The sequence below is a fragment of the Lissotriton vulgaris genome, chromosome 12 (assembly GCF_964263255.1).
Source record: "Lissotriton vulgaris chromosome 12, aLisVul1.2, whole genome shotgun sequence".
NCBI lineage: Eukaryota > Metazoa > Chordata > Amphibia > Caudata > Salamandridae > Lissotriton > Lissotriton vulgaris.
Genome location: NC_141700.1, coordinates 441,257,660 through 441,282,366, shown reverse-complemented (window position 1 = coordinate 441,282,366; position 24,707 = coordinate 441,257,660). Strand labels below are relative to the sequence as shown.

At 40.5% G+C, this 24,707-nt stretch overlaps 1 protein-coding gene across 1 annotated transcript in view; it reads left to right on the top strand.

Moving 5' to 3' along the window:
* The window catches only part of LOC147674141 (5-hydroxytryptamine receptor 3A-like), an 874,588-nt gene that overhangs the window by 704,050 nt on the left and 145,831 nt on the right, over positions 1 to 24,707 (top strand). Inside the window, exon 8 of the mRNA XM_086946471.1 lies at positions 12,530 to 12,709. Coding sequence (XP_086802597.1) covers positions 12,530 to 12,709 — 180 coding nt within the window. The remainder of the gene's footprint in view (positions 1 to 12,529; positions 12,710 to 24,707) is intronic.

The following is a 24,707-nucleotide window of genomic DNA, read 5'->3' as shown; positions in this document are numbered from 1 at the left end:
TAAAAAAGGTTACTGAGGCCGTTATGCAATGGCTCGGTCTATTTTTGGAGTGGGATTTGAGAGCTGCTAATGGGAGGACTAAGTCCGATCTGGCGGGAAATGCTACTTTTGATAATGGTTACAGTACCAGCCGCATAGACTATTTTTTAATTAAGACGGAGTTTTGGAGTCTATTAGAGGACATGGAAATAATTGTAAGACCGGAAAGTGACCACAATCCCTTATCAATAAACCTGAAAGCAAACAGTGGCCTACTTAGAAACAATGCAACAAACTATACCACAGCCGAGACAATCCTTACAAATGACTGTCGTAGGGTACGCTGGGTTAGGTTTCTGGAAGATCCTGGTATCATTGATAATATATCAATAGAAGTTTCGGCAGCGACCAAGAAGGCAAAGCCACTACTGGATGATGTGGGGTCACTGGAGCAAATCGGCGTAATCCATGAGTCACTTTTTGCCAAAATCAAAACCTTTTTTATTAAACCAGGTAGAGCTAAAAAAAACTGGTATGATTCACTTAGGTGCCAAATGGTATGACAAGTCCTGCCGTAAAGCACATAGTTCCCTGATAGCTGCCATCAAAACCAGGGTAACAATGGATATTAAAATAGAGAGGGCAAAGTACAAGAAGGTGCTAAAACAAGCAAAGACAGCATGGGATGATCAATGCTGGCTAGATCTATATGAGGCTAGCCTCTCTACCAACCAGTTAAAATTTTGGCAGGTAGTGAAGTGGGGAGGGGCAGGGAACCTGCACGCCCCAGTTAATCATGTACCAGCCGAGATCTGGGTTGAGGATTTCTCGGCCCAGTTCAGCGGTATGGAGATGGGAATCTATATTACAGGGGAGAGTAACCGGCCTCCGACACCTGCTGCTTTTTGTGATCACATAGTCTTTAAGGAATCTGAGACAGTAAACGCCTTAAAGCAGGTCCAAAATGGTAAATCCCCCGGTATGGACTGTGTTCCAGCGGATCTTTTTAAGTATGACATGGAAAATTGGGTCCCCTACATAACTATTCTGGCTAATGCTATAGCTAAAGGCGCTAGAATTCCAGATTCCTGGAAAGGGGCCGAGATACTACCTGTGTATAAAAAAGGTGACAAGACTAATACGGGAAATTACCGCCCCATTAGCCTTATTGACGCTCTGCAGAAGGTAATCACTAGAATGTTGTTGGGCAGAATGCAGTCTTGGATAACCGAAGAAAATATTCTGTCCCCACTGCTGGCTGGCTTTAGGGCTAATATAAGCACAGTCGACCAAGTGCTCAGATTTGTTATGATCTATTGGAAGACTGTGTTTTTAGGTGGAGTCACAATATACGCAGCGTTTGTGGATCTTAAATCTGCGTTCGACCTGGTCCCGAGAGAAAAGATGTGGGCAGCGCTAAGGAGAATGGTAATACCATCTGATCTTCTCGAGTTTACCATTAGGCTACATGAACAAAATTTTGCCAGAGTAAGATGGGGCAGCCAGGGTCAGGTGACAGAATCCTTCCCAGTGACTCGAGGAGTGAGACAGGGGTGTGTTCTGGCCCAACCCTGTTCTTACTCTTCATTAACCAAGTAGTTCAGTTTCTCTCAGCTACACTGACAGATGCACCAGTCTTGGGTGGGACTAGATTTCCAGTTTTAATTTTTGCCGATGATACCTTACTCTTGGCAAAAACGCAAGTGGGTCTCCAGACAGCAATAAATAAGTTTGTGGACTTTTGTAGTCTAAATGACCTCGAAATTAACGTTTCAAAGACAAAATTTATGGTTCTGACCAAAAACAAACCATTGAGGGGTCATGCAACCATGAATGGGACCATTTTGGAACAAGTAGAGGTAATGACGTACTTAGCGGTAGTAATAGACTACAGGCTACGCTGGAAGGAACAGATCGAGGCACTCAGCCTAAAATTTGCCCGTTTATCAGGGTGTCTTGTGAAAGAACATCGTTGTTCCCAGACAAAAAGAGTTTTGCCGGCGCTTAAAATCTATAATGCAAAAATTAGCTCTGCCATACTCTATGGCTCAGATTTATGGGGAAATGTAGATCTAGCTGCTCTGGATAAAATCCAGAATAAGTTTCTTCGTAGTTTGGCAAGTCTCCCGCTATCGACACCATCACTTCCCCTTACGTTAGATATGGGCTGTCAATCCATTAAACATCATGCCCAATATAGGATGGTTGCTTTATGGAGACGTATCTGGTCCACTCCGGAATTACTGAAATAACAACGGGTGGGAGGTAGAGTAAATAGATAGGATTCCTACTCCACAGGCACTGATAATTAAACAAAGAGAATCCTACTTCCAGTGTACACCACAGGGTGGGGGACACTCAGTGTTGTGTAAAATACCCCTCACACACCAACAGGCCCCTTGGTGTCATGCTTCATCATCGGGGTCTTCGCACCCCGCTAAAGGGATGCGGCACGCTGCGACCTGCGACTACGCGGGAGCGTTAACAAGGTTGACTATGTGTGGTGTGTGTCAAGTGCAAGTGAGGGGATATATGTGAGTGAAGGGTGTGGTGAAAAATTAAAAAGTACCTGGCTAGTGGGTGGTGTGAAAAAACTTTATTCAGAACCCCTAGCTCGTGCTATTAAAAAGGTGTGCAAAAAAGCGAGGTCAGTTGTCTTAATTAGGGACAAAACCTCTGGTGTGCGTCGACATGTTTCGGAACTGGTGTTCCTTCTTCAGGACGGGGCACAACTTCCCAACCCTACTCACGTATTTCTATATGAAAGTGTTATCTACAAAAATTTATTATTTAAAAAGTGATAACGATTTCCCGGAGGCTAACAATGTGCCTACAGCGGTATTTTTCAGTTCATGCAATTGCATGCCCTGTAAAAAGAAAAACCAAATGAGTTTGGTTATCACACAGGATTGGCTCAAACAGGTGCAGTCACCAGGAGCCCCAAACAGTTAAATAAACCTGTAAAAAAAGGGAGGACAAACATAACACACAACATAGAGAACACATTTATAGTTTTTGTATTTGTTCTGTAAGACATACTCGTAATCACTGTTGTGAATAGCATCATGAGCATATCTTGAACATCAAGGTAGGTAGGTGGATCCACAATCTGCGAGGGTAAAGAGTGGATTTCAGTGTTTTTACTCTTTTTACTCACAGTTCAACTCCACGCTAAAAACGGGGTATCTGGGAGTTGTTTTCCTGTAATATACTCACGAAATCCGCCTGAATTGGCCTCCTTCTACCACCCTGTGCTGCTCCGCTGTCAATGCGTTAAATAGCAACACAGTGGTATATATTGGTTATTCAGGTGTTGTTGGATTGGTTAATTGGCGGACATAGGCAGCAGACCATATATGGGACATCCGTGTCACAGCCTATCGTGAGCATGTTCACGGTTTAAATGTTACATGCATTGGCCATGCCTCATCTCATTGGTTGATTACCGGGATATTTTACAGACCAAATAAGGAGTATCCACGTTGCTGCCTATCGTGCATCCGGACACGGGTTTCCCCATGACGCGTGTCTTTTGCTGGGCATGCCCGGTTGATGAGTGTTCCGTTTCAGACATGCGCATGCGCATATCGCATTTGTCCCGTTTTGTTTGTTTACCGCGCTTGCGCAGTTGTTTGTTTACCGCGCTCGCGCAGTTAGACGGACCGTCATTCTGCCTTCAAAACATCTTTCCAGTTTACCGCATGCCTCTGTTTTGTAAAATTGGTTGTTCAATCGCCGGGGGTTTCTTTTGGCAATGGCAAGATAAAGTCAGAGAAAAGTTAATTGGCATCATTTATGACACAGTAGATTCATACATTTCTGAGGGACATTGTAAGGTTCATTTTGTGATTCCATTGTTTCTTCTCCATGAGGAGAAAAGCACCCAGTTGATCTGCGTTTGTTAGTCCCTTCTATTCATGAGACAGACAAAAGAGCCCTCTTTGTGTGTCATATATTTCTATTATTATCCAATAACTTGGCTCCATGGAATATCGTCATTGAGACCTATGACGTGGGTTCCCAAACGAAACACCCATCGTTGTTCCTTTTGAAACAAGCCTGTTTCTGATGGCAAACGTTCAATTACTGTCCAGCGTAGGTCATTTATGCAGTGTTGGTGTTCCAAAAAATGTGATGCCATCTTTGTAGTTGTCTTTTTACAGCGTATATTGCTTTTATGTTCACCTATCCTCACCTTTACAGGGCGGGTGGTCATACCTATGTATTCTAGGCTGCATGGGCATGTTATCATATAGACCACGTTCTTAGTATTGCAATTGGAGAATTGACGTTGCTCCCATGACGTGCCATTCCTAAAGGTTAGGGTTTTGCTTTTCTGGGTTTGGTGGCAACAACTACAGTCACCACAAGGGAAGTGTCCTTGGACCCCAGTCACATTCTGTCTGCCAGGGGGGTTTTGTCGTGGTCTAGTATGTACCAACATGTCTTTAATGTTTCTGCCCCTTCGGTGTGCATACATTGGTTTTTCAAAATTTAGGTCTCCACAATTTAGTATTCCCCAATGTTTGTTTATTACTTTTGATACCTGGTTCGATATGGATGTGTATGTTGTAACACAAATTGGTCTCATGATGCTATTCACAACAGTGATTACGAGTATGTCTTACAGAACAAATACAAAAACTATAAATGTGTTCTCTATGTTGTGTGTTATGTTTGTCCCCCCTTTTTTTACAGGTTTATTTAACTGTTTGGGGCTCCTGGTGACTGCACCTGTTTGAGCCAATCCTGTGTGATAACCAAACTCATTTGTTTTTTCTTTTTACAGGGCATGCAATTGCATGAACTGAAAAATACCGCTGTAGGCACATTGTTAGCCTCCGGGAAATCGTTATCACTTTTTAAATAATACATTTTTGTAGATAACACTTTCATATAGAAATACGTGAGTAGGGTTGGGAAGTTGTGCCCCGTCCTAAAGAAGGAACACCAGTTCCGAAACATGTCGACGCACACCAGAGGTTTTGTCCCTAATTAAGACAACTGACCTCGCTTTTTTGCACACCTTTTTAATAGCACCAGCTAGGGGTTCTGAATAAAGTTTTTTCACACCACCCACTAGCCAGGTACTTTTTAATTTTTCACCACACCCTTCACTCACATATATCCCCTCACTTGCACTTGACACACACCACACATAGTCAACCTTGTTAACGCTCCCGCGTAGTCGCACGTCGCAGCGTGCCGCATCCCTTTAGCGGGGTGCGAAGACCCCGATGATGAAGCATGACACCAAGGGGCCTGTTGGTGTGTGAGGGGTATTTTACACAACACTGAGTGTCCCCCACCCTGTGGTGTACACTGGAAGTAGGATTCTCTTTGTTTAATTATCAGTGCCTGTGGAGTAGGAATCCTATCTATTTACTCTACCTCCCCCCCGTTGTTATTTCAGTCTTTAGGCAGCGCAGAGCTGTGGGAGCTTTTCTCCAGACTCACATCATCACACACATAGAGACACATACACCTAGGTATAATAAAAGAAGCCAGCGGTCCACTTATAATGGAAGATGAACACGGCCTCACTTTTGCTGAAGACGAAATCGACAAGATCTTATCCGACACCAACCTTTTTGAAGGCCTGTGCAACCAAGAAACAGGCCCACAAACCAATGATTGGAACGAGTTAATTAATCTGAGACGCAACCAGATAAAAGCAGCCCTACACGGTTTGTTTATGACTCAGTACCTCCGTAATAAAATGGCACCACCTGGTCTGATTGTCAAAAATGAGCCACTCATTTTTCAAAATGGTTTGATCTTTAAGAAAGAATGGTCATTGATTTCATGGCACTGCTCAAGAGACTGGTTAGTACTTATAATTAAGACGGCTACTAGGATTACACAGGAACTCAAAATTGAAATAAACAAAATAGAGGTCCAACTAAAAACATACATCTCACCTGAAGAGTTAAAAACCAGACTCGAGGAACTGAACCAACAAATGACGGATTTCGAGTTCACTCTAAAACAGAGTAAGACTAATAAACTAACCAATGATGTGGCGAAGTTCACCGCCGAAAATGCATATCCATACACTAAAGTGGATTATGTTTCCAAAAGCACCTACAGCGACGCAGATAGCGACACTTCGGATAATGGCTCGTCAGGTTCAAACTCAAGCGGCAATAGGGGAAATAGACAACGCAGAGGAGGCTGGAGACAAAGGAGACAGCAGTTCCCCAGACAAAGAGGATGGCGTGGTTATCAACCACCAAATCAATTCCCGCAGTTCATGGGCCCACCACAATTCAACCCTTTCCAGTTTGGACCACTATGGACCACTATGGAATCAAGAATACAGCGATGGCTACTACGGTCAACAACAACAATATGGAGGACCACAACAACCTTTTTTAGGGGCACGCCAGAACACACGAGGCAAAAACCGGAAAGGCAACACTGTAGCCTGGGAAGACCAGGAACAGCCCAACGCCCGGACCACCCGGAGCATGACCGGATCACTACCCAACCAGCCGTCAACCAGCAAGAGAGGGACCTAGTTGTGAATCTCACACCTATGACACTAACAACGACACAAAAGAATGTTCTCAACAAGGGCCTAGGGTTTGTACCAACACAAAAACCAGATATCTTTAAACTCAACATGGAGTTACAGGATTTTTTCCGAAAACTGAAATTACAAGCTTTTTTCAAAGACAAACCATTACCAGAAGAGAAAACAGACACGGGCTTAAAATTGAAGTCAACCTTCACCCCACCAGATTCCACAATCCCTGTAGAGATTCTGAACTTCGAAAAGGCAGTGACCACTGAGGTCAACCAACTGAATACGAAAGGAAAGAATGTTTTTTATAACACAAGTGGAGAAGAACAAAAAGCCCTGAGAGAACTAACAAACAATGGCGAGCTTGTCATAAAACCAGCAGACAAAGGGGGAGCGATAGTATTACAAACCCTTGAGGCATATGATAATGAGTGTCAACGCTTACTAGCGGATGAACGGAACTACAAAGTACTGGAAAGAGACCCAACGGAAGGACTTCGGATCCGAATTGGCGGCATGGTAGAAGAAGGTCTAGCCCATGACTGGCTCAGCAAAAAGGAAGCTGACTTCCTACAACAACCCACTCCGAGGATACCATACTTCTACTGCATCCCGAAGATCCATAAAAACATCAACAATCCACCTGGGAGACCGATCGTCTCCGGGATTGGGTCAATTCTAGAGCCCCTGTCCAAATTCTCTGATGCTTTCCTCCGACCAATGGTACAATCAACAAACACATATTTAAAAGACACAAAGGCGGTGTTACAACTACTGGAAGACAAAGAATTTGATCCATCCACACAGCTCCTACTAAGCCTCGACGTGGAGAGCTTATACACTAGCCTGCCTCACGAGGAGACTTTACAAATCATAGAGGAAGTGCTCTTCAGTAATACATGGAAGTACCAGACTCCAAGAAACCTAGTTCTGGAATGCATCACCATGGCCTTAAAAGACAATTTTTTCAAATATAAAGAGACTTTGTATCTACAGAACCATGGAACGAGCATGGGCAGTACTTTTGCTCCAAGTCTAGCTGGACTATACGTTCACCACCTGGAACAGCACAAGATCTTACATGAAGACAATCTGTACCATTCCCAGATTAACACCTGGAAACGGTACATAGATGATATCTTTATTATATGGAATGGGGATGTAAACAGTGCCACGAATTTCGTAACCTGGCTCAACAACCAGAATGAATACCTGAAATTTACAAGCATGATGTCCAACACATCAATGGTCTTTCTGGATTTGGATATATACACTGAGGATGGAAGGCTGAAGAGTACCACCCATTTCAAACCCACCTCAAGGAACTGTCTACTACGATACGACAGTTTCCATCCAAGACACTTGAGAGAGAACCTGCCGTATGGACAGTTCTTACGCCTCAGAAGAAACTGCACAGAACTGAACAAATTCAATGCACAGGCCAAGGATCTAAAAACTAAACTAATACAGAGACAATACCCTGTCAAAACTATTGATAAGGCAATGAAACGTGCAAGGAACAACCACAGGGAGGCACTCCTAGAGGATAATCCACAAGACAAGGGAGCAAGCAAAAGACCAATTTGTGTTACAACATACACATCCATATCGAACCAGGTATCAAAAGTTATAAACAAACATTGGGGAATACTAAATTGTGGAGACCTAAATTTTGAAAAACCAATGTATGCACTCCGAAGGGGCAGAAACATTAAAGACATGTTGGTACATACTAGACCACGACAAAACCCCCCTGGCAGACAGAATGTGACTGGGGTCCAAGGACACTTCCCTTGTGGTGACTGTAGTTGTTGCCACCAAACCCAGAAAAGCAAAACCCTAACCTTTAGGAATGGCATGTCATGGGAGCAACGTCAATTCTCCAATTGCAAAACTAAGAACGTGGTCTACATGATAACATGCCCATGCGGCCTAGAATACATAGGTATGACCACCCGCCCTGTAAAGGTGAGGATAGGTGAACATAAAAGCAATATACGCTGTAAAAAGACAACTACAAAGATGGCATCACATTTTTTGGAACACCAACACTGCATAAATGACCTACGCTGGACAGTAATTGAACGTTTGCCATCAGAAACAGGCTTGTTTCAAAAGGAACAACGATGGGTGTTTCGTTTGGGAACCCACGTCATAGGTCTCAATGACGATATTCCATGGAGCCAAGTTATTGGATAATAATAGAAATATATGACACACAAAGAGGGCTCTTTTGTCTGTCTCATGAATAGAAGGGACTAACAAACGTAGATCAACTGGGTGCTTTTCTCCTCATGGAGAATAAACAATGGAATCACAAAATGAACCTTACAATGTCCCTCAGAAATGTATGAATCTACTGTGTCATAAATTATGCCAATGAACTTTTCTCTGACTTTATCTTGCCATTGCCAAAAGAAACCCCCGGCGATTGAATAACCAATTTTACAAAACAGAGGCATGCGGTAAACTGGAAAGATGTTTTGAAGGCAGAATGACGATCCGTCTAACTGCGCGAGCGCGGTAAACAAACAACTGCGCAAGCGCGGTAAACAAACAAAACGGGACAAATGCGATATGCGCATGCGCATGTCTGAAACGGAACACTCATCAACCGGGCATGCCCAGCAAAAGACACGCGTCATGGGGAAACCCGTGTCCGGACGCACGATAGGCAGCAACGCGGATACTCCTTATTTGGTCTGTAAAATATCCCGGTAATCAACCAATGAGATGAGGCATGGCCAATGCATGTAACATTTAGACCGTGAACATGCTCACTATAGGCTGTGACACGGATGTCCCATATATGGTCTGCTGCCTATGTCCGCCAATTAACCAATCCAACAACACCTGAATAACCAATATATACCACTGTGTTGCTAGCTAACGCATTGACAGCGGAGCAGCACAGGGTGGTAGAAGGAGGCCAATTCAGGCGGATTTCGTGAGTATATTACAGGAAAACAACTCCCAGATACCCCGTTTTTAGCGTGGAGTTGAACTGTGAGTAAAAAGAGTAAAAACACTGAAATCCACTCTTTACCCTCGCAGATTGTGGATCCACCTACCTACCTTGATGTTCAAGATATGCTCATGATGCTATTCACAACAGTGATTACGAGTATGTCTTACAGAACAAATACAAAAACTATAAATGTGTTCTCTATGTTGTGTGTTATGTTTTTCCCCCCTTTTTTTACAGGTTTATTTAACTGTTTGGGGCTCCTGGTGACTGCACCTGTTTGAGCCAATCCTGTGTGATAACCAAACTCATTTGGTTTTTCTTTTTACAGGGCATGCAATTGCATGAACTGAAAAATACCGCTGTAGGCACATTGTTAGCCTCCGGGAAATCGTTATCACTTTTTAAATAATAAATTTTTGTAGATAACACTTTCATATAGAAATACGTGAGTAGGGTTGGGAAGTTGTGCCCCGTCCTGAAGAAGGAACACCAGTTCCGAAACATGTCGACGCACACCAGAGGTTTTGTCCCTAATTAAGACAACTGACCTCGCTTTTTTGCACACCTTTTTAATAGCACGAGCTAGGGGTTCTGAATAAAGTTTTTTCACACCACCCACTAGCCAGGTACTTTTTAATTTTTCACCACACCCTTCACTCACATATATCCCCTCACTTGCACTTGACACACACCACACATAGTCAACCTTGTTAACGCTCCCGCGTAGTCGCAGGTCGCAGCGTGCCGCATCCCTTTAGCGGGGTGCGAAGACCCCGATGATGAAGCATGACACCAAGGGGCCTGTTGGTGTGTGAGGGGTATTTTACACAACACTGAGTGTCCCCCACCCTGTGGTGTACACTGGAAGTAGGATTCTCTTTGTTTAATTACCACTCCGGAATTATCCATGTTTGCCAATGAGATTCTGGATGTGAGATCGATACAAGCGGGAGGGAATATATCCTGGTTCAAATCAATAAAGACTACACTTTTTTAGAATGGGTCTTCACATGCAGTGGATAGAGCCGGGAAATTATATTTTCCCGTTGAAAAAAGAATTTAAACTTTTATTCTGGGCCACAGTAAAAGAAGACCTGGTCTTGCTCTCACAGAAACCTAATTTGACAGGTACATTCCTGATCCACAAAGTGGTTCCGCACATTGAGACCTACTGGGACACCATTACAAAAAGTACTGATAGGAAACTGTATCATCAATTTCGAGTTGGGACGTTGCCATTAAGGGAATTTACAAATAAGTGGCATAACATACCGTCTTTGTACTGACCCTGGTGTAGTGAGCAAAGTGAATCTTTGGGACATTTTCTTTTTGCTTGCCCAGCATATTGCGCACCGCGGCGGAAATGGCTAAAACCAATATGCAGAAGGGTCAACACACGAGTGTGTGAAGAGGCGCTGTTAATTCTAAGATTCAATACAGCAGAATGGTTGGCCATAGGTATGGCAAAATATCTTGGATGGGCTTGGACCATCAGAGCCAGGTGTTTACAAGGTGATAAATGATAAATGAGATATACTAAAATTTATGTCCAATTGAATGAACTTTTATATTCTTATTAACTGGAAAAAACGTCTTTCCACGTTATTTAATTGACTTTTTTAAACGGATATGTGATTGTCTGTATTGTATTTTTAAGACCTGTACTTATGTGTTGTACTATTGTATATATTTTACTTGCTTGTCTTTTATGAAGAAAACTTCGAAATAAAGACGTTAAAAAACTGAAACTGAAACTGATTCGAACATTATGTGTGAACACCATTTATTGTATGACTAAATCACTTTTTTTATTTTCATTTCAGTTTTTTGTCATTTTGGTTATTTTTCACCAATTTTCGTATTTCAAAAGACATATCCAAAACAACATATCATTATTATCATTGATTCATTTATAAAACACCCCCCTCTGCCCATTCAATAAACAAACTCACAGTAGCTACAGCTCTCAGTCATACTCATTCTCACATACACACACACATCACCATTATTTACATTTTACAATACAATATTCACAAAAATGCCATAGATCATATGTTTTAACACAAATCACAATAATTCGAAAATCATTCTCAATAATCTTATGGCTCAAAATCTCAAGGGTCTACGCGTTTCGAACTCGCGCTTTAGTATGGAATTCTCATCAGGATCATGCGCTCTCTATATTGAAAGTTTGTGTTTTTCCAATCAAATTAGCCGTGACGCGGAACCACTCTTTGTTTGTCACAGCATTCGTACTCTATGGACTCGGCCGTTATTAGTGTCGGCCGTTCCTAAAAGTTCCTAAAGTCTGAGAAATGTTCTGCTTTTGCCAAACATTTAACTCATAGCATGTGTTCTGCACTGTACAGCACACATCCAATGTGCAAAGTGTTAAGAAATTGCCTAACCTTATGATTTTGTACTGAAAGGGTACCCTTCCTGTTCAAAACCTATATTAGACCTCCAACACACCTGTACACCATAATGTCCACGCTCAAGAAATCTTTAAGCTGATCACCTTATTATCAGATCTCAGCACTAATCCTATTTTTTGGCCATTGCCTGCAAATGTGTGCTAATAACTCAATGTTCTTGTCCCACGCTTAGAATAGGTATATCATCACGCAGACTCCGACGGTCAATAAAGTCCATCTTGCTCCGTCTGCCTTCCTGGACTCTCTAGTTAGCAACACAAAGGTTTTTTGGCAAGTGGAACTCTGCCTGACAGGCGGGAAGGTCCAACAGTGGGTAACCCCATTTGATGAGCAGTCCAGACAAGACACTCGTCCAAGTGTGGAGAATATTTTACAATGGGCATTTACAAAGTGCTGCTGTGATCAGAAAAATGTACAGAGCTGGAGGGATAACTCAAGGAGTTGACCATTTGTTTCTTCAACAAAGTGGTGATATAAATACTATGAGTAGGTAATAGTAAGTAACATCTGATATTTACAGATCTTAGAAATGGCAGAGGTATGAAGAACTACATAAAAAGGTTATTACAGACTGATACAGTACACTAAAAGAGTTGTGTTTTCTGTTGTTCTTCTTTCCAGATGTTTTTTGTATGGTGTGTCTAATTGTCATGATAACCAGCATCGTTGATGCTATTTTCATATCATACCTGCTACAACAGTCTGAATACCGCTCTGTTCCCCGGTGGGTGAGGATCGTCGTGTTAAAGCATCTTGCACGCATACTGGCCATTAATACAAAAGTAACAAATGATGACGACAGTAAGTAGTGTATTTTCTGAATTACATTTTTTGCCATGTTTATGGACAGCGAAGACAATATTTTGCTTTTAATTTATTTACGACTATGGTCATTGCGGTACAAGTGATCCAACACATGACTTAATGCGTGTACTGTCACAAACATGGGATAAGACTCATAAAAAACACAATATCCAAATGATTTTGTATGAAACAATAAGGACACTGGAAATGGGAGCCTGGCAAGAAACCTGAGAACCACACTTTGTGTGTGTCCCTCACCACATGGAGCTTAATTTACCTCTTGCTCTCCTAGCTCCTGTACAAAAATGTTTCTCAAACTCAAGGTCATTGTTCATTAGATCTGTTCACTCCAAGAACCTTCTTTGCTTTAGCAACTTTTAAGACCTAATTTGTATCCTCTACTGCTCTTCAGACTTTTTGTGGACTAGATAGGACATGTCTCATGCTTCCACTCCTCTAAGTTAGCAAGTATATGTCAGATCATGCCATCAGACCTACTTAATTTACTAGTTTGTTTGCAACCTTAATTTGTCACTGGCCCGGATTATGACTCCTGGCCAGGGCGGAATTACCACATCATATTACACTCCACCTGATTCTGAGTGGGCCAGTGTTCCAAAACCAGTTTTCCCAGGTGTTGGTATACCACCCCAGCCATACCAGGCAGTAATTCTGCCCAAAACTTTGTTTTGGGATTTGACTGAGACAGCATGCGATTATGAATCCTGGGGCTTATTTATAAGCCCCTTGCGCCGCCGGTGCATCACTTTTTAAATGAGAAAAAGTGAGCAAAGGTGGCGCAAGATGCTTGTAAATAAGCCCCTCTGTGTGGTTTCCCGATTGGTAAATCTGGTCCCATACAGTTATCCCATTTCACAGTTTTTTTTAACTTGTAATTGCATAGCAGGAGCACAGTGTGACAGCCTAGTAACCTACATTTATCATGCATGTTTTGCAACCAGCCACTGCAGTTCAACATGTAATAAGACCCCTAGTGTCTGCTTGTATTGTAGTTGCACCTACTTATCTTTTGTCCTAATTCATCATAGGGTGTCTGTCATATTCTGAAATATTTCATAAATTACGTTTAATGAAAAGTCTGGGATTATATGAAAAAACAAATGTTTGAGACAATTGTGCTAAGTGTCAGTATCCTTCTTCTCAATTCTCACACTCTCGACTGGCTCCATTTAAGAGCAGCCAAATATGCCAAACCCCTCAGGGCAACATTACATTTCAGGCAGAGCACATACTGATAAGTGGGAAAAACAAACAATCAATAAAAAGAAAATCATCTTATTGCCATTGTTTTTAGACATGGAAGCTTGGTTGTCTAACTCAGCTTTTCATTTTTCCAAAATGGATAAAATGTTTGCAACCCTTTTAGCCCATCACTAACTGTGCTGCTTCCCTATCTGCTCTTGTGCTCTTGTGATATCAGTGCATCCCTGTCACTAGATGTCTCTGGCAAACCTTACCTGTCACTATCTGTCGGTGCCTACATTCTCTTCTACAATCCTTGACAGCATTAGTCTCTACATGCTCTTTTATGTCACTGGCCTTCTCTAAGGGCTACCTGCCTGCTTAATTTACCACTGGTCCCTATCATTGCTTGCTTCACTGTGCCGGGGTTCCCCAGACCCGAATCCTGACAACTGCTGTCTGCTGGGGTTATCTGCGTGCCACGTTTGATGAATGCGTTCCAGTGAATTTAATCAAATGCATACTCCTTGTTTTCCTTAATGAAAATCAGCTTAAGCAAGAAACAGTTATACTGTAATTTTTGACAAATGCAACCATTTAAATAGCCAATGTGGGTTCTGACCGATGATGGAGCAAGGTTTCATACGCAAAGAAACTTGCTTGCTTGCTTGGATTCAATCCTCTCGAAATAACACGTAACAAATTAACCAACATGTTTTGCAAGTAATAATAATTGCACCACACATTTATTTTACGTAGGAGAAGCTTGCATATGTGTTTTACTAAACAGTAACCCGAGTGTCCTAAAATGGCCGCCGTAAACGCGGGAATACTTCTCTGCATGTGTCTACTGCATCTACGTAGTATGAAGTCTTTCGCTTTTGGTGGGAATTCTTTGCAGCTGCGAAGTAGTGCCTAACCAGGCTGCTTCAAACCTCACATGCTAATGCACATGTTTTCGCTTAAGCTAAAACCTTGTGTGTCTTGCTAATCATTAATGCTATAGCTAAAATGAAGTAATGGGGTTAGTGTAGAAATAAGTGGTATACAGTGCATTCATTTAATTTTGTATTCTATTGTGCTTTTTTTAAACTTTATTAATAGCTCAATTTGGGCTGAAGGGTGCCGCAAATCTCCATCTTGAAATTGGTGCGTATGCGCATTTAAACACTGAAAACCTTGCTGCTCTGTCATTGAAAGGCAGCCAAGTCCCGTCTTACCTGCGATGTGCATGGGAAACTCACCCCGTGACCCGAAGAGGGGAAGAAGAACTGCAAATTTGTTAAACATTGAATATTGAATGAAATAAATGTTGCTGGGTGGAATAAAAGACATGGGAAATACAATTATGTGCGGGAATCTAGTTAAATTGAAGTAAGGATAATGACTTCATACTGGTATAGTGTGATGACCTCTCCCCGTATTTCTGACCAATCAAATAAAGGGAATACACAAATTTGCAACACTGGGGGTTGGTATATGTCCCTGGAAATGGTATAACTAAGGTAGGCTTAGTCAGTTAGATTGTCCGGCTTGTCACAGACCTGTCACCGACCCTACATATGCTGAAGAAGAATTATGGATGCCGCAGACCTCAGAGGGCTGGTCGAGCAATCTGAAAGAAGAATCAGGAGTTTTGCTGAAGGAGAAGACCCTGTCCTAGAGAAGGGAACGAGAGTAGCTGCAGAGAGGGGTGTGACGCTAGCGTTTCACTTAGCGAAGGTTACCTGTCCTGTCTTGCACCTGTCCTGACCTGTTGGCTCCTGATTAGTCAGAAGCTCTTTCTTTCCAGCCCTTGGCCAGGGGTTGGTCCTTGCACCAATCTAGGTAAATATAAATCTTTGTGGTATGTCCTTGTACCGTTTACCTTTTTCACCTTTCCGGGGTACCAATGTCTAGGAGTTTAACTAAGTCTCTAATGATTCTTGCTTTGATCATTGTTTTTATTCTTGAGAAATTGCTTATAAGTATGAACTGGTACTTGACTCACATTATTGCATAGGTTTTAAAACTTCCCCGAGTCTGTGGTTATTTTATGAAAAGGTGAATTGTTATCCTACCTATTCTAAAAGCCAGAATCAATCACCTAAGTGATTAAAATAAGTTAAGTGTCAAGGAATTAGTAAGTTATGGTGTTCGGTTGTAACATACAAAATCACTGATAGGCAGGAGAAATTAGATTACTGGTTCAAAGTGTGTATGTTTATGGGCCCAGGTGAGTATGGTATTAGAGAAAATATCCTGTCTGTTAATCTCACAATATCAGTATTTCTTTGGTAGCAGAGCTATGGTTTGGTTTTAGTTAAGATAAGTAGTTAGTTGTGTATTGATTTTTTAAAAATTGATTTTCTGTATTAACCAAAACCTGTGTGTATTGTTACATGTTGTCTAGAAATCCCCGGGGATATTGAATAGCGGTTGGTAAATGGAAGCCACACTGCAGTAAGGTTACTGGCCTTGATGAAGTAAGTGCAGATAGTTAGGTAAAACTTGAAGCACTAGTTAGGTATTATTTTCTTGTATAAAAGTGAGAGGGATTGATAGCAAAGGAGTTCTCTGGTGAAACTTTGGTCTTATATCACCTAGAAAGGGTAAGTCTGAAGGAGTAGCAAGTTCTTTTTGCTTGTGTGAAGAGTACACAGAAGAGGTTTTACTCGTAGTGTGTGAAGGGTAAACGGAAAAGGGTTACATGTTGTAAAAGAATTCTCTTTCCTTTGAACTTTAGTCAATCAGGCACAGTAGTGAATGTTTTCATGTTAATGAATGAAATTTGTAATTAAAAATTAAAAGAAATTGAGCTGTTGTATTACCTTGCAAAGGAGACGTCACTGAGAGCCGCGCTGGGATTGGTTGCGACAGCGGGATTGTAGCTGAGGTAATATTGTAAAGGAGGGGTGAGTATAGAAAGTGAAACTCTCGTCACAGAAAAGCTGCGCAAGCATTGGTTAGTGAGTTCTGTAAACCAACTGTTGATTGGTCATTAAAATAAGAAACGTGCTGGAATAGGAGAAGCATTTCTAAAAGTAAACAGTTGATTAAATTGCAAAAATAGGATTTTCAGTGTTAATAGATAGTGGTGAATATATGTGGAGCCCTGCTCCAACTATAATAGGGACTTGTCCAGAAAGAAGATATATAGGTTTTGCTCACGAACCGTACCGATTTGTCAAACCCCATCGATATATGAAATGATTATGGGCGAGAAAGTGAAGGGTAGATTTCTTAAGGTTGTTGAGCCCAGTTACCACAAAAAAACAAAGTATAAGACATTGAAGGCAGCCTTTGGAGTCTGGCAAAAAGTTTCGAAAGCATTTAGCTCTATCTAAATTAAACTTCTATACTCCTTTAACATCGTCAGGTCTTTCACCAGCCATTTTCTGTGATTTAACGATGTATAGGTGGTAGCAGAAAGGATTACGATATTTGGGAGACTTATTCCTTAATGGCCAAATTGCTTCATTTCAGGAATTAGAGAACAACTTCTCTTTGGCAAGAAACAATTTTTTTAAATTTCTTCAATTTCGAAGTTTTTTACAGTTATCTATCTACCACATCAGTTAGAATGATGAAAATTCCTTTATTAGAACTTTTGCAGAAAAAGCCTCGTATAGGAGCTCTTTATCTAAGTTTGATTCAAGAATGTGGGGATGATCTGGGACAATGCCTGTTGAAATGGGCTAATAAATAAGGCATCCCTGATATTGATATTTTGCTTTCTATTAAATTTGCTTCAGACTGTTTGATTACAGGGATGATGAAATCTCAGCATTTTATGTGTATTCATAACCTTTATTATACTCCAAGTAAAGTCGCTAAGTGGAGTACGACTACTGTAACGAATTGCAGCTGTGGGTTTTTTGAAGCTGATGAATTACATATGTTTTTTTCCTGCCCCAAACTTAGGGCGTTTTTTCAACAAATTGAAAGCTTTCTTTCTGTCGTTCTTAAATGTGAGATTACTGTAACTATTGAGCTGGTGTTATTGGGTATCGAGTATATCCATTCTAGATTAAAGCCAATATCTTATTTCTTATTTATATGTATGGCGGCAGCCAGGTCCTGTATTACTGAGGAATGGATCAGTCCAGATCCCCCTTCATTCTTTACTTGGCGTGAAAAATTATTGTCTATGTATAATATCGAGTCTGCTATTTATAAGTTAAAGGGGGTCAAAAGAAGAGCTTTGGGGGAGAAAATTTGGGCACCTATTGCTGAATGGATTTATTCATATCATTTGAATTGTATAAATTGTGTATATTGTTTGTATTTAATGTGGATATCTTCTCATTTATGTATTTTTTACTGCTGTATTTCCTTGCAAAAAAACAATAAACTAAAAATATTTTTTTAAAAACCGAACCGTACATTAGAGGAAGGCCAAACATCAGGAACGGAGAAAACAAAAATGTCCTTAATGCAGAAAATTAAGAATTATTTTAAAAAGGATAAACCTGTTAAAACAAGAAAAGGTATTATTCCACCTCCAAAAACGCCTGCATCATACATGATGATAGAAAGAGGTTACCACACTTGTGTATGGTTAGAAAATTGGTTAGAATACACAAAAGATGATGGAATATTAGCATTCCCAGAGTATGGAACATTTAATGGAAGAATTTTTCACAATTTGAGAACTCGTATAAACGAATTAGAACCCAGACCTAGATTAACAAAGTATGAAGCTTTAGAAGAGTTGGAGACTGAGGCTTTTGAGCGAGACAGATCTCGATGTGAAAGAAACTTAAGTACATTTTATCCTAGATTTCAACGAGAGACTCGAGATAAGCAGATGAAACAATGGAGACAGTCCATGATAGTGGAAGGATTATATCCTGTGTTTACCACAGAAGAACCCTCAGGACATAAATGTACTGAGAAAACAAAGCATTTAATGATTGGTAATGGAGATTTAGAAGAGGATTATCTTGAAGACCTGTTAAAGAAAAATCCTCCACCTTATCAGGAAGATACAAATAGAATTACTCCTAGTGCTCCAGTCTTTAAAAAACCATTGGTTCCACAGATTGTACATGAAACTACTATAGAAAAAGTGTTGCAAGAAAAAGAAAGAGAAGCAATAAATAAACATAGAAGTGAGTTAATTCAGAAAATAACCCAATTGAATACAAGTCCTGACGCTCTAATGATCCCAGTGACTATAGGCCTAGTTGTTCCTTTATAGGGAGACAAACAAAATAGTCCTAAAACTCCCGTTCTGACTACTCCAATCACACAACCCAGAAAACAAACATAATTATTGATGAACAGGCAAGTGTGAGTCAGTAATTTCCTTAATGGATTTCCCCATAAGAGAGCAAATAAATGATTCATTCAGAAGAGTTAATGCTGGAGGCTCAATAGAGGTACAGATTGAAACATCCACAGGAACGAAGAATGCCACTGTAGTAACCCCAGAAGAAATAGAAAGATGGACACGAGATATAGGGAAGTCAAAATCACAGCCAGAAGTATTAGACATTTTCAAATTAAGGGTAGAATTGGGAGAAATGGTAGGTGGAAATGCAGGGCTAGAGAGATTGAATTCTTTTACCGAAGAAGATTTGTTATTCCTATGTAAAAGCATCACTCGAAATACAAAAATATTTCATGAATTTGGCTTCTGAAAGTTGAATTGATATAGGCAAATCAAATGTATTGCAAAAACCATATAGGGCAGAATTTTCCGACAAAGATTTAGAGAATATGAATGTGTCAAGAAGAAAATTGAAGATAAAATAATTATTTTCATTATTGCAAAAATGGGGAGAATTAGACAGATGGAAAACAAGGTGGACAAAAAAAAAGGAGGAAGCACAGGCAAATCGAACGACTTCTGAATATTTAATGAAAGAAACAGAAAAGGTTGAAGTTCCAGGAGGAGGTTATGAACATGTCCCATGGTCCCTACAGGATATTTTATCATTCACAAATAACTTCCCAAAGCTTAGAGAGAAACCAGTAGAATGGTAGAGACAATTTGAAATGTTTGTGAATGTTTTGAAAGTATTGTTGAAAGATTTAGATGGGTTATTCGATATAGTTGATCCTGCTGACTTATGGACTGAATGTAAGATTTCAGTAGATTGGCCTAATGACGAGTACCCAAGAGATGCAAAGACAGGAGCCCCATCAGATGATGTGATGAGAAATAATCATCAGGTAATAACTTATTTGAAGGGAAAAGTTCCGCCAAAAAAAACAGATTGGACAAAAATAGACAATACCACCCACAATAAAGATGAATCTGTACATGCAAACTATGAACGCCTTTTGCAGGTATTTAAACAGTACGGTAAATTAGAAAACATTGATAATAAGGATAGGATACATTTTATATATCGTTTTGTGTCCGGACTAAAACCAGAAATATCCGAAATGATTAAAGAGCATAAGTTATGCTGGCAGGCTAAACCTATAGATGAAATCCTCAAGTATGCAAAATACTATGGGGATGAAATTGATAACAGGCTAAAGAAATTTGAAGAAAAAGTAATGTGGGCTCAAGTTAAATTAGCAGAACAGCAGAATTTTCAGTTGAGTCAACAGGCAAATAATCAAAGTGAGAGAAGTGGGGCCAAACCTATAGGGAAAATGAGCAAACAAGAGGTTAAGAAAAATTTTCCCTGTCACGGATGCGGTAAATTGGGGCATTGAAAAAACGAGTGTAAACTTATACAGAATAATGTCCAAATAGCCACAACAGGTAATATAGAATCAATTGCCACCTGCCCCATGCCATATTTTGTGAGTCAAGCCACGTACATTGTGGACACCGGATTCCGGGAGGGAAGTGGTAAGAAAAACTTGGTAACTCCACAGTTTCTTTTACAGGACCCTTTTTTGATGAGGGAGATTTATGACGGTGCCTGAGAGGGGGGAAAAGGCATGCATACTTGGTGCATCCTTACCGGTAGATCAGTCAGGACCCTACATTGAAGGTAAGGTTGAAGGGAATGACATCACCTTCTTGGTAGACACTGGTGCTACCCCTTCTACTGTGAGAACAGCAGATGTCCCAAACCTACCCCTCTCGGGAGAAGCGATCCAAGTAGTGGGCGTTTCTAATAAACAGATTAGGACCCCTATTACCGAACCAATGGAGGTATGTATCAGCAACTTTAAAGAAATGCATCAATTTGTCGTCTGTGACTCAAGTCCTGTAAACCTGTTAGGAAGAGATTTATTGTGCAAAAGGAATTGCACAATTTTTTCCACACCGGATGGTGTCGCAATTCAGACTCCTGACAAAGATGGAGTGTACAAAATCATGTTAGCCAGAGAGGGAACTGCTGTAAATGACACAACTAAAAGGATGACCTTGAATGAGTTACCAGAAGAAATCCAAAATACTGTAAATCCTGAAGTCCAGGATTTTACCGGAAAAGAAGTAGGTTTAATGGCAAATGTAGATCCGGTAAAGGTGACTGTAAACAAAGGTGCAGTTTACCCAAATATTCGACAATACAAAATGAGCCCTGAAATAAAAGCAGGTGTTGCAGTAGAAATTGAATGTTTGGTTGAACAAGGCATATTAAAAGAGATAATGAGCAGTCCTTGTAATTCACCTATAATTGGCATAAAGAAGCCAAACGACAAATATAGGGTGGTCCAAGTTTTAAGGAAAATAAATAAAATTGTTGTACCATGTTGTCCAATAGTACCGAACCCAGAAGAGATTTTATATCAGATACCATGGAGTGCAGAATGTTTAACTGTTATTGATTTGTGCCATACCTTATTCTCCATTTCATTGCATTCAGACAGTCAGTTCTTATTTTCATGTAAATTTGATGAACATGTTTATGTTTGGAATCGTGTTCCTCAAGGGTACACAAAAAGTCCATCGATCTTTAATCTGATTTTTAAAAAATATCTTGAATCTTTGGTGCTGCCCAAACAATCTGTCTTGGTCCAGTACATCGTCGACTTGTTAGTCACGTCTGAAACTCGAAATGACTGTATTGTTGATTCAATTGCATTACTGAATCACTTGGCTAAAGGTGGTTGTTAAGTGTCACCTGAGAAATTGCAATTTTGTACCACTTCAGTTAAATATTTGGATCACCAAATAGAAAGAGGGGTCAGAAGAGTAACAACAGAATGAATCAAAATAATCAGAAATATGAAATGGCACCAGACACAGAAAGAAAGCAGGATATTTTTCGGAGTTGTAGGATATTGCAGGCAGTGGATTGTGGGATTTGCAGTGCTAGCAAAACCATTGATCCAATTAAAGAAGAAAAGAGCAAAATATCCAGTTGAATGGGATGATGAAAGCATGAACGCTTTTGTGAAATTACGCAACTGTCTGTGCAAAGCACCGGCATTAGGGATGTCAGATTATTCTAAAGAATTTGCATTATTCTGTGATGCAAGAGTCAATTGTGCTCTCTCAGTCCTAATGCAGACACATGGTCTGATACAATGTCCCATGGCATATTTCTCTGCAACTTTGAACCCAGTGGCATCTGCATTACCAGGGTGCTTAAAATCTGTAGCTGCAATGTGCATGAGTCTTGAACAAAGTGAATCTATTGTAATGGGACACCCTGTAACAGTGTATATCCCACATGTAGTTGTGATTTTGCTAACGCAAACTCACACACAATACCTAAATCCTAGTCGGCTGACTAAGTATGAGTGAGTTATTCTAATTGCAGAAAATGTGACGATAGTCAGATGTACTGATTTGAATCCTGCAACTCTGTTACCTGATTCACACTTTGAAGAAGTAAAAAATGACGTAGAACATGAGTGTATCGACCTCACTCAATACAGTGCTAAACCACACCCAGATATACAAGAAGAACCTCTAAAGAATCCAGAACATGAGCTGTTTGTAGATGGCTCGTGCAAGCGTCATGAGGAAGGAGGTTTGAGTGTAGCATACGCTGTGTGAACATTGGCTGGAATAGTCGAAGCATCCTATTTGCCAGGAGTCAAGTCTGCACAAATAGCCGAATTGGTAGCCTTAATCAAAGCTTGCAACATTGGGAAAAATTGGAAAGTCAGTATAGTTACGGGGTTGTGCATGACTTTGGCCAACACTGGATGCAAAGGGATTTCATGATTTCTTCAGGAACCCCTATTAAAAATTGACATTTTGTAAAAGAATGAATTGAAGCAATTCAATTACCAGAAAAAGTGGATGTGGTCAAATATGCGGCTCACCAATCTGGAAACAACAAAGTGACCGCTGCTAATCGTTATGCTGACCAAGTTGCCCAACATTGTGCTAAATACAAAATAGCAGTAAATAAGAAAATTGATGGATGCGGAATCAGCAGCCAACTTTGCTTCTAGGGGGTGTAAGAACATGGGAGGAAGTGCGAGATTTACAAAATGTAGCACAGCCCAAAGCAAAGGAAGATTGGGAAAAAAGGGTATCAGAGAAGAACTGATGATGGTGTATAGTTTACCTAGATGGAAGACCCGTTTTACCTGACTGTATGCTTGCATCCATGGCTAGAACGTACCATGGAGACACACACATAAGTAGAAATGCAATGATAAGACTGTTTAGACAGGATTGATTTAACGTAAGGTTCAGGAACATAGCTGAGAGTCTTTGCCAGAGATGCTTAATTAGTTAACAAATGAAACCAGGCAGGAAAACAGTAGTTTGTCCTGGAAAGATTAGAAAAGCAGAGGGTCCATTCATAAGACTCCACATTGATTTCATTCAGTTGTACCTATTTCCTGTGCACACATACATTATTACAACATGACGTATAAGCGTTAGTTAGAACAAATTGGAATAGTATTCTTTGTAGATGTCTTTGGTTCTTTAATACAAGTTGTATAGCGCAGCCAGCTGACATGTGTTTTATAAGGTAAACAGGTAGTTGCCCGACTCTTCAGAGCAGGGAATTATGCAAAAATTGTCTTAAGAAAAGCTACAGAGTGACAAATGACTGGAGAACACATGTCCTTCCCACTGTGTTATTTATTAAGTCACCCCATCACTTGTGGAAACCAAGACGCAGAAAAAATCACAATAACAGTGTGATGGGGAAAAGCCCGATGTATTTTACTACTCGGATATGGAGAAAATTGCTAAAATATCATTCATAATGTTAAAATACACACACACCAAAAGAAACCGCCGTGGCTATAGCTAAGGGATGTCAAGCACCCATAATAACGTCTAAAAGGCTGAAGAGAAAAAGGGGGACGAAAGGTGAAACAGGTGGACAGTGATTAATCCAATAGGAAAAGCAAAAAAAGAATGATTTTCCCATAAGTACCTGTTTGGTAATACCAAAACTCAGGGTAGTCTGTATGGTGACAAGGAAAAGACAGGTTGGGCGGTATTACTAGACGTAACAGATCCAGGCGGTAATACAAAAGGGAAATAGGAATGACTGGAGGTAAAAGGCCTGAGCGTGTTCTTACCCCTATACCAGTAATATTTCCAAACCGGTAGAGTACAAGTTGCACTGTTGGAACGTGGTGGTGGTGTAGCTTGGTGACTGAAAGTAATAGGGGGGGGAAGAGCTGTAACCACATTTCATGAGTAAATGAGAAAAGGGAATAGTAATAAATCAAAGGAATGTTGGATGAGTCACCGATTTGTGTAATCTGTGGACCAAAATTGGAAGAAGATAGGGAAGGGGCCAAAAGAGGAATGGACAAAGCAAGGGCAACAGAGGTACCGATATCAAATTCACAAAAGAATGTCTCACCGTAATGCTGGTGATATTTCCAACCCAGCACCACTGTGCTAGGTTTAATTACATAATTGAAGAGATTGAGTCAATATAAAGGAAAAGAGTATTGAGCAGCGTTCAGA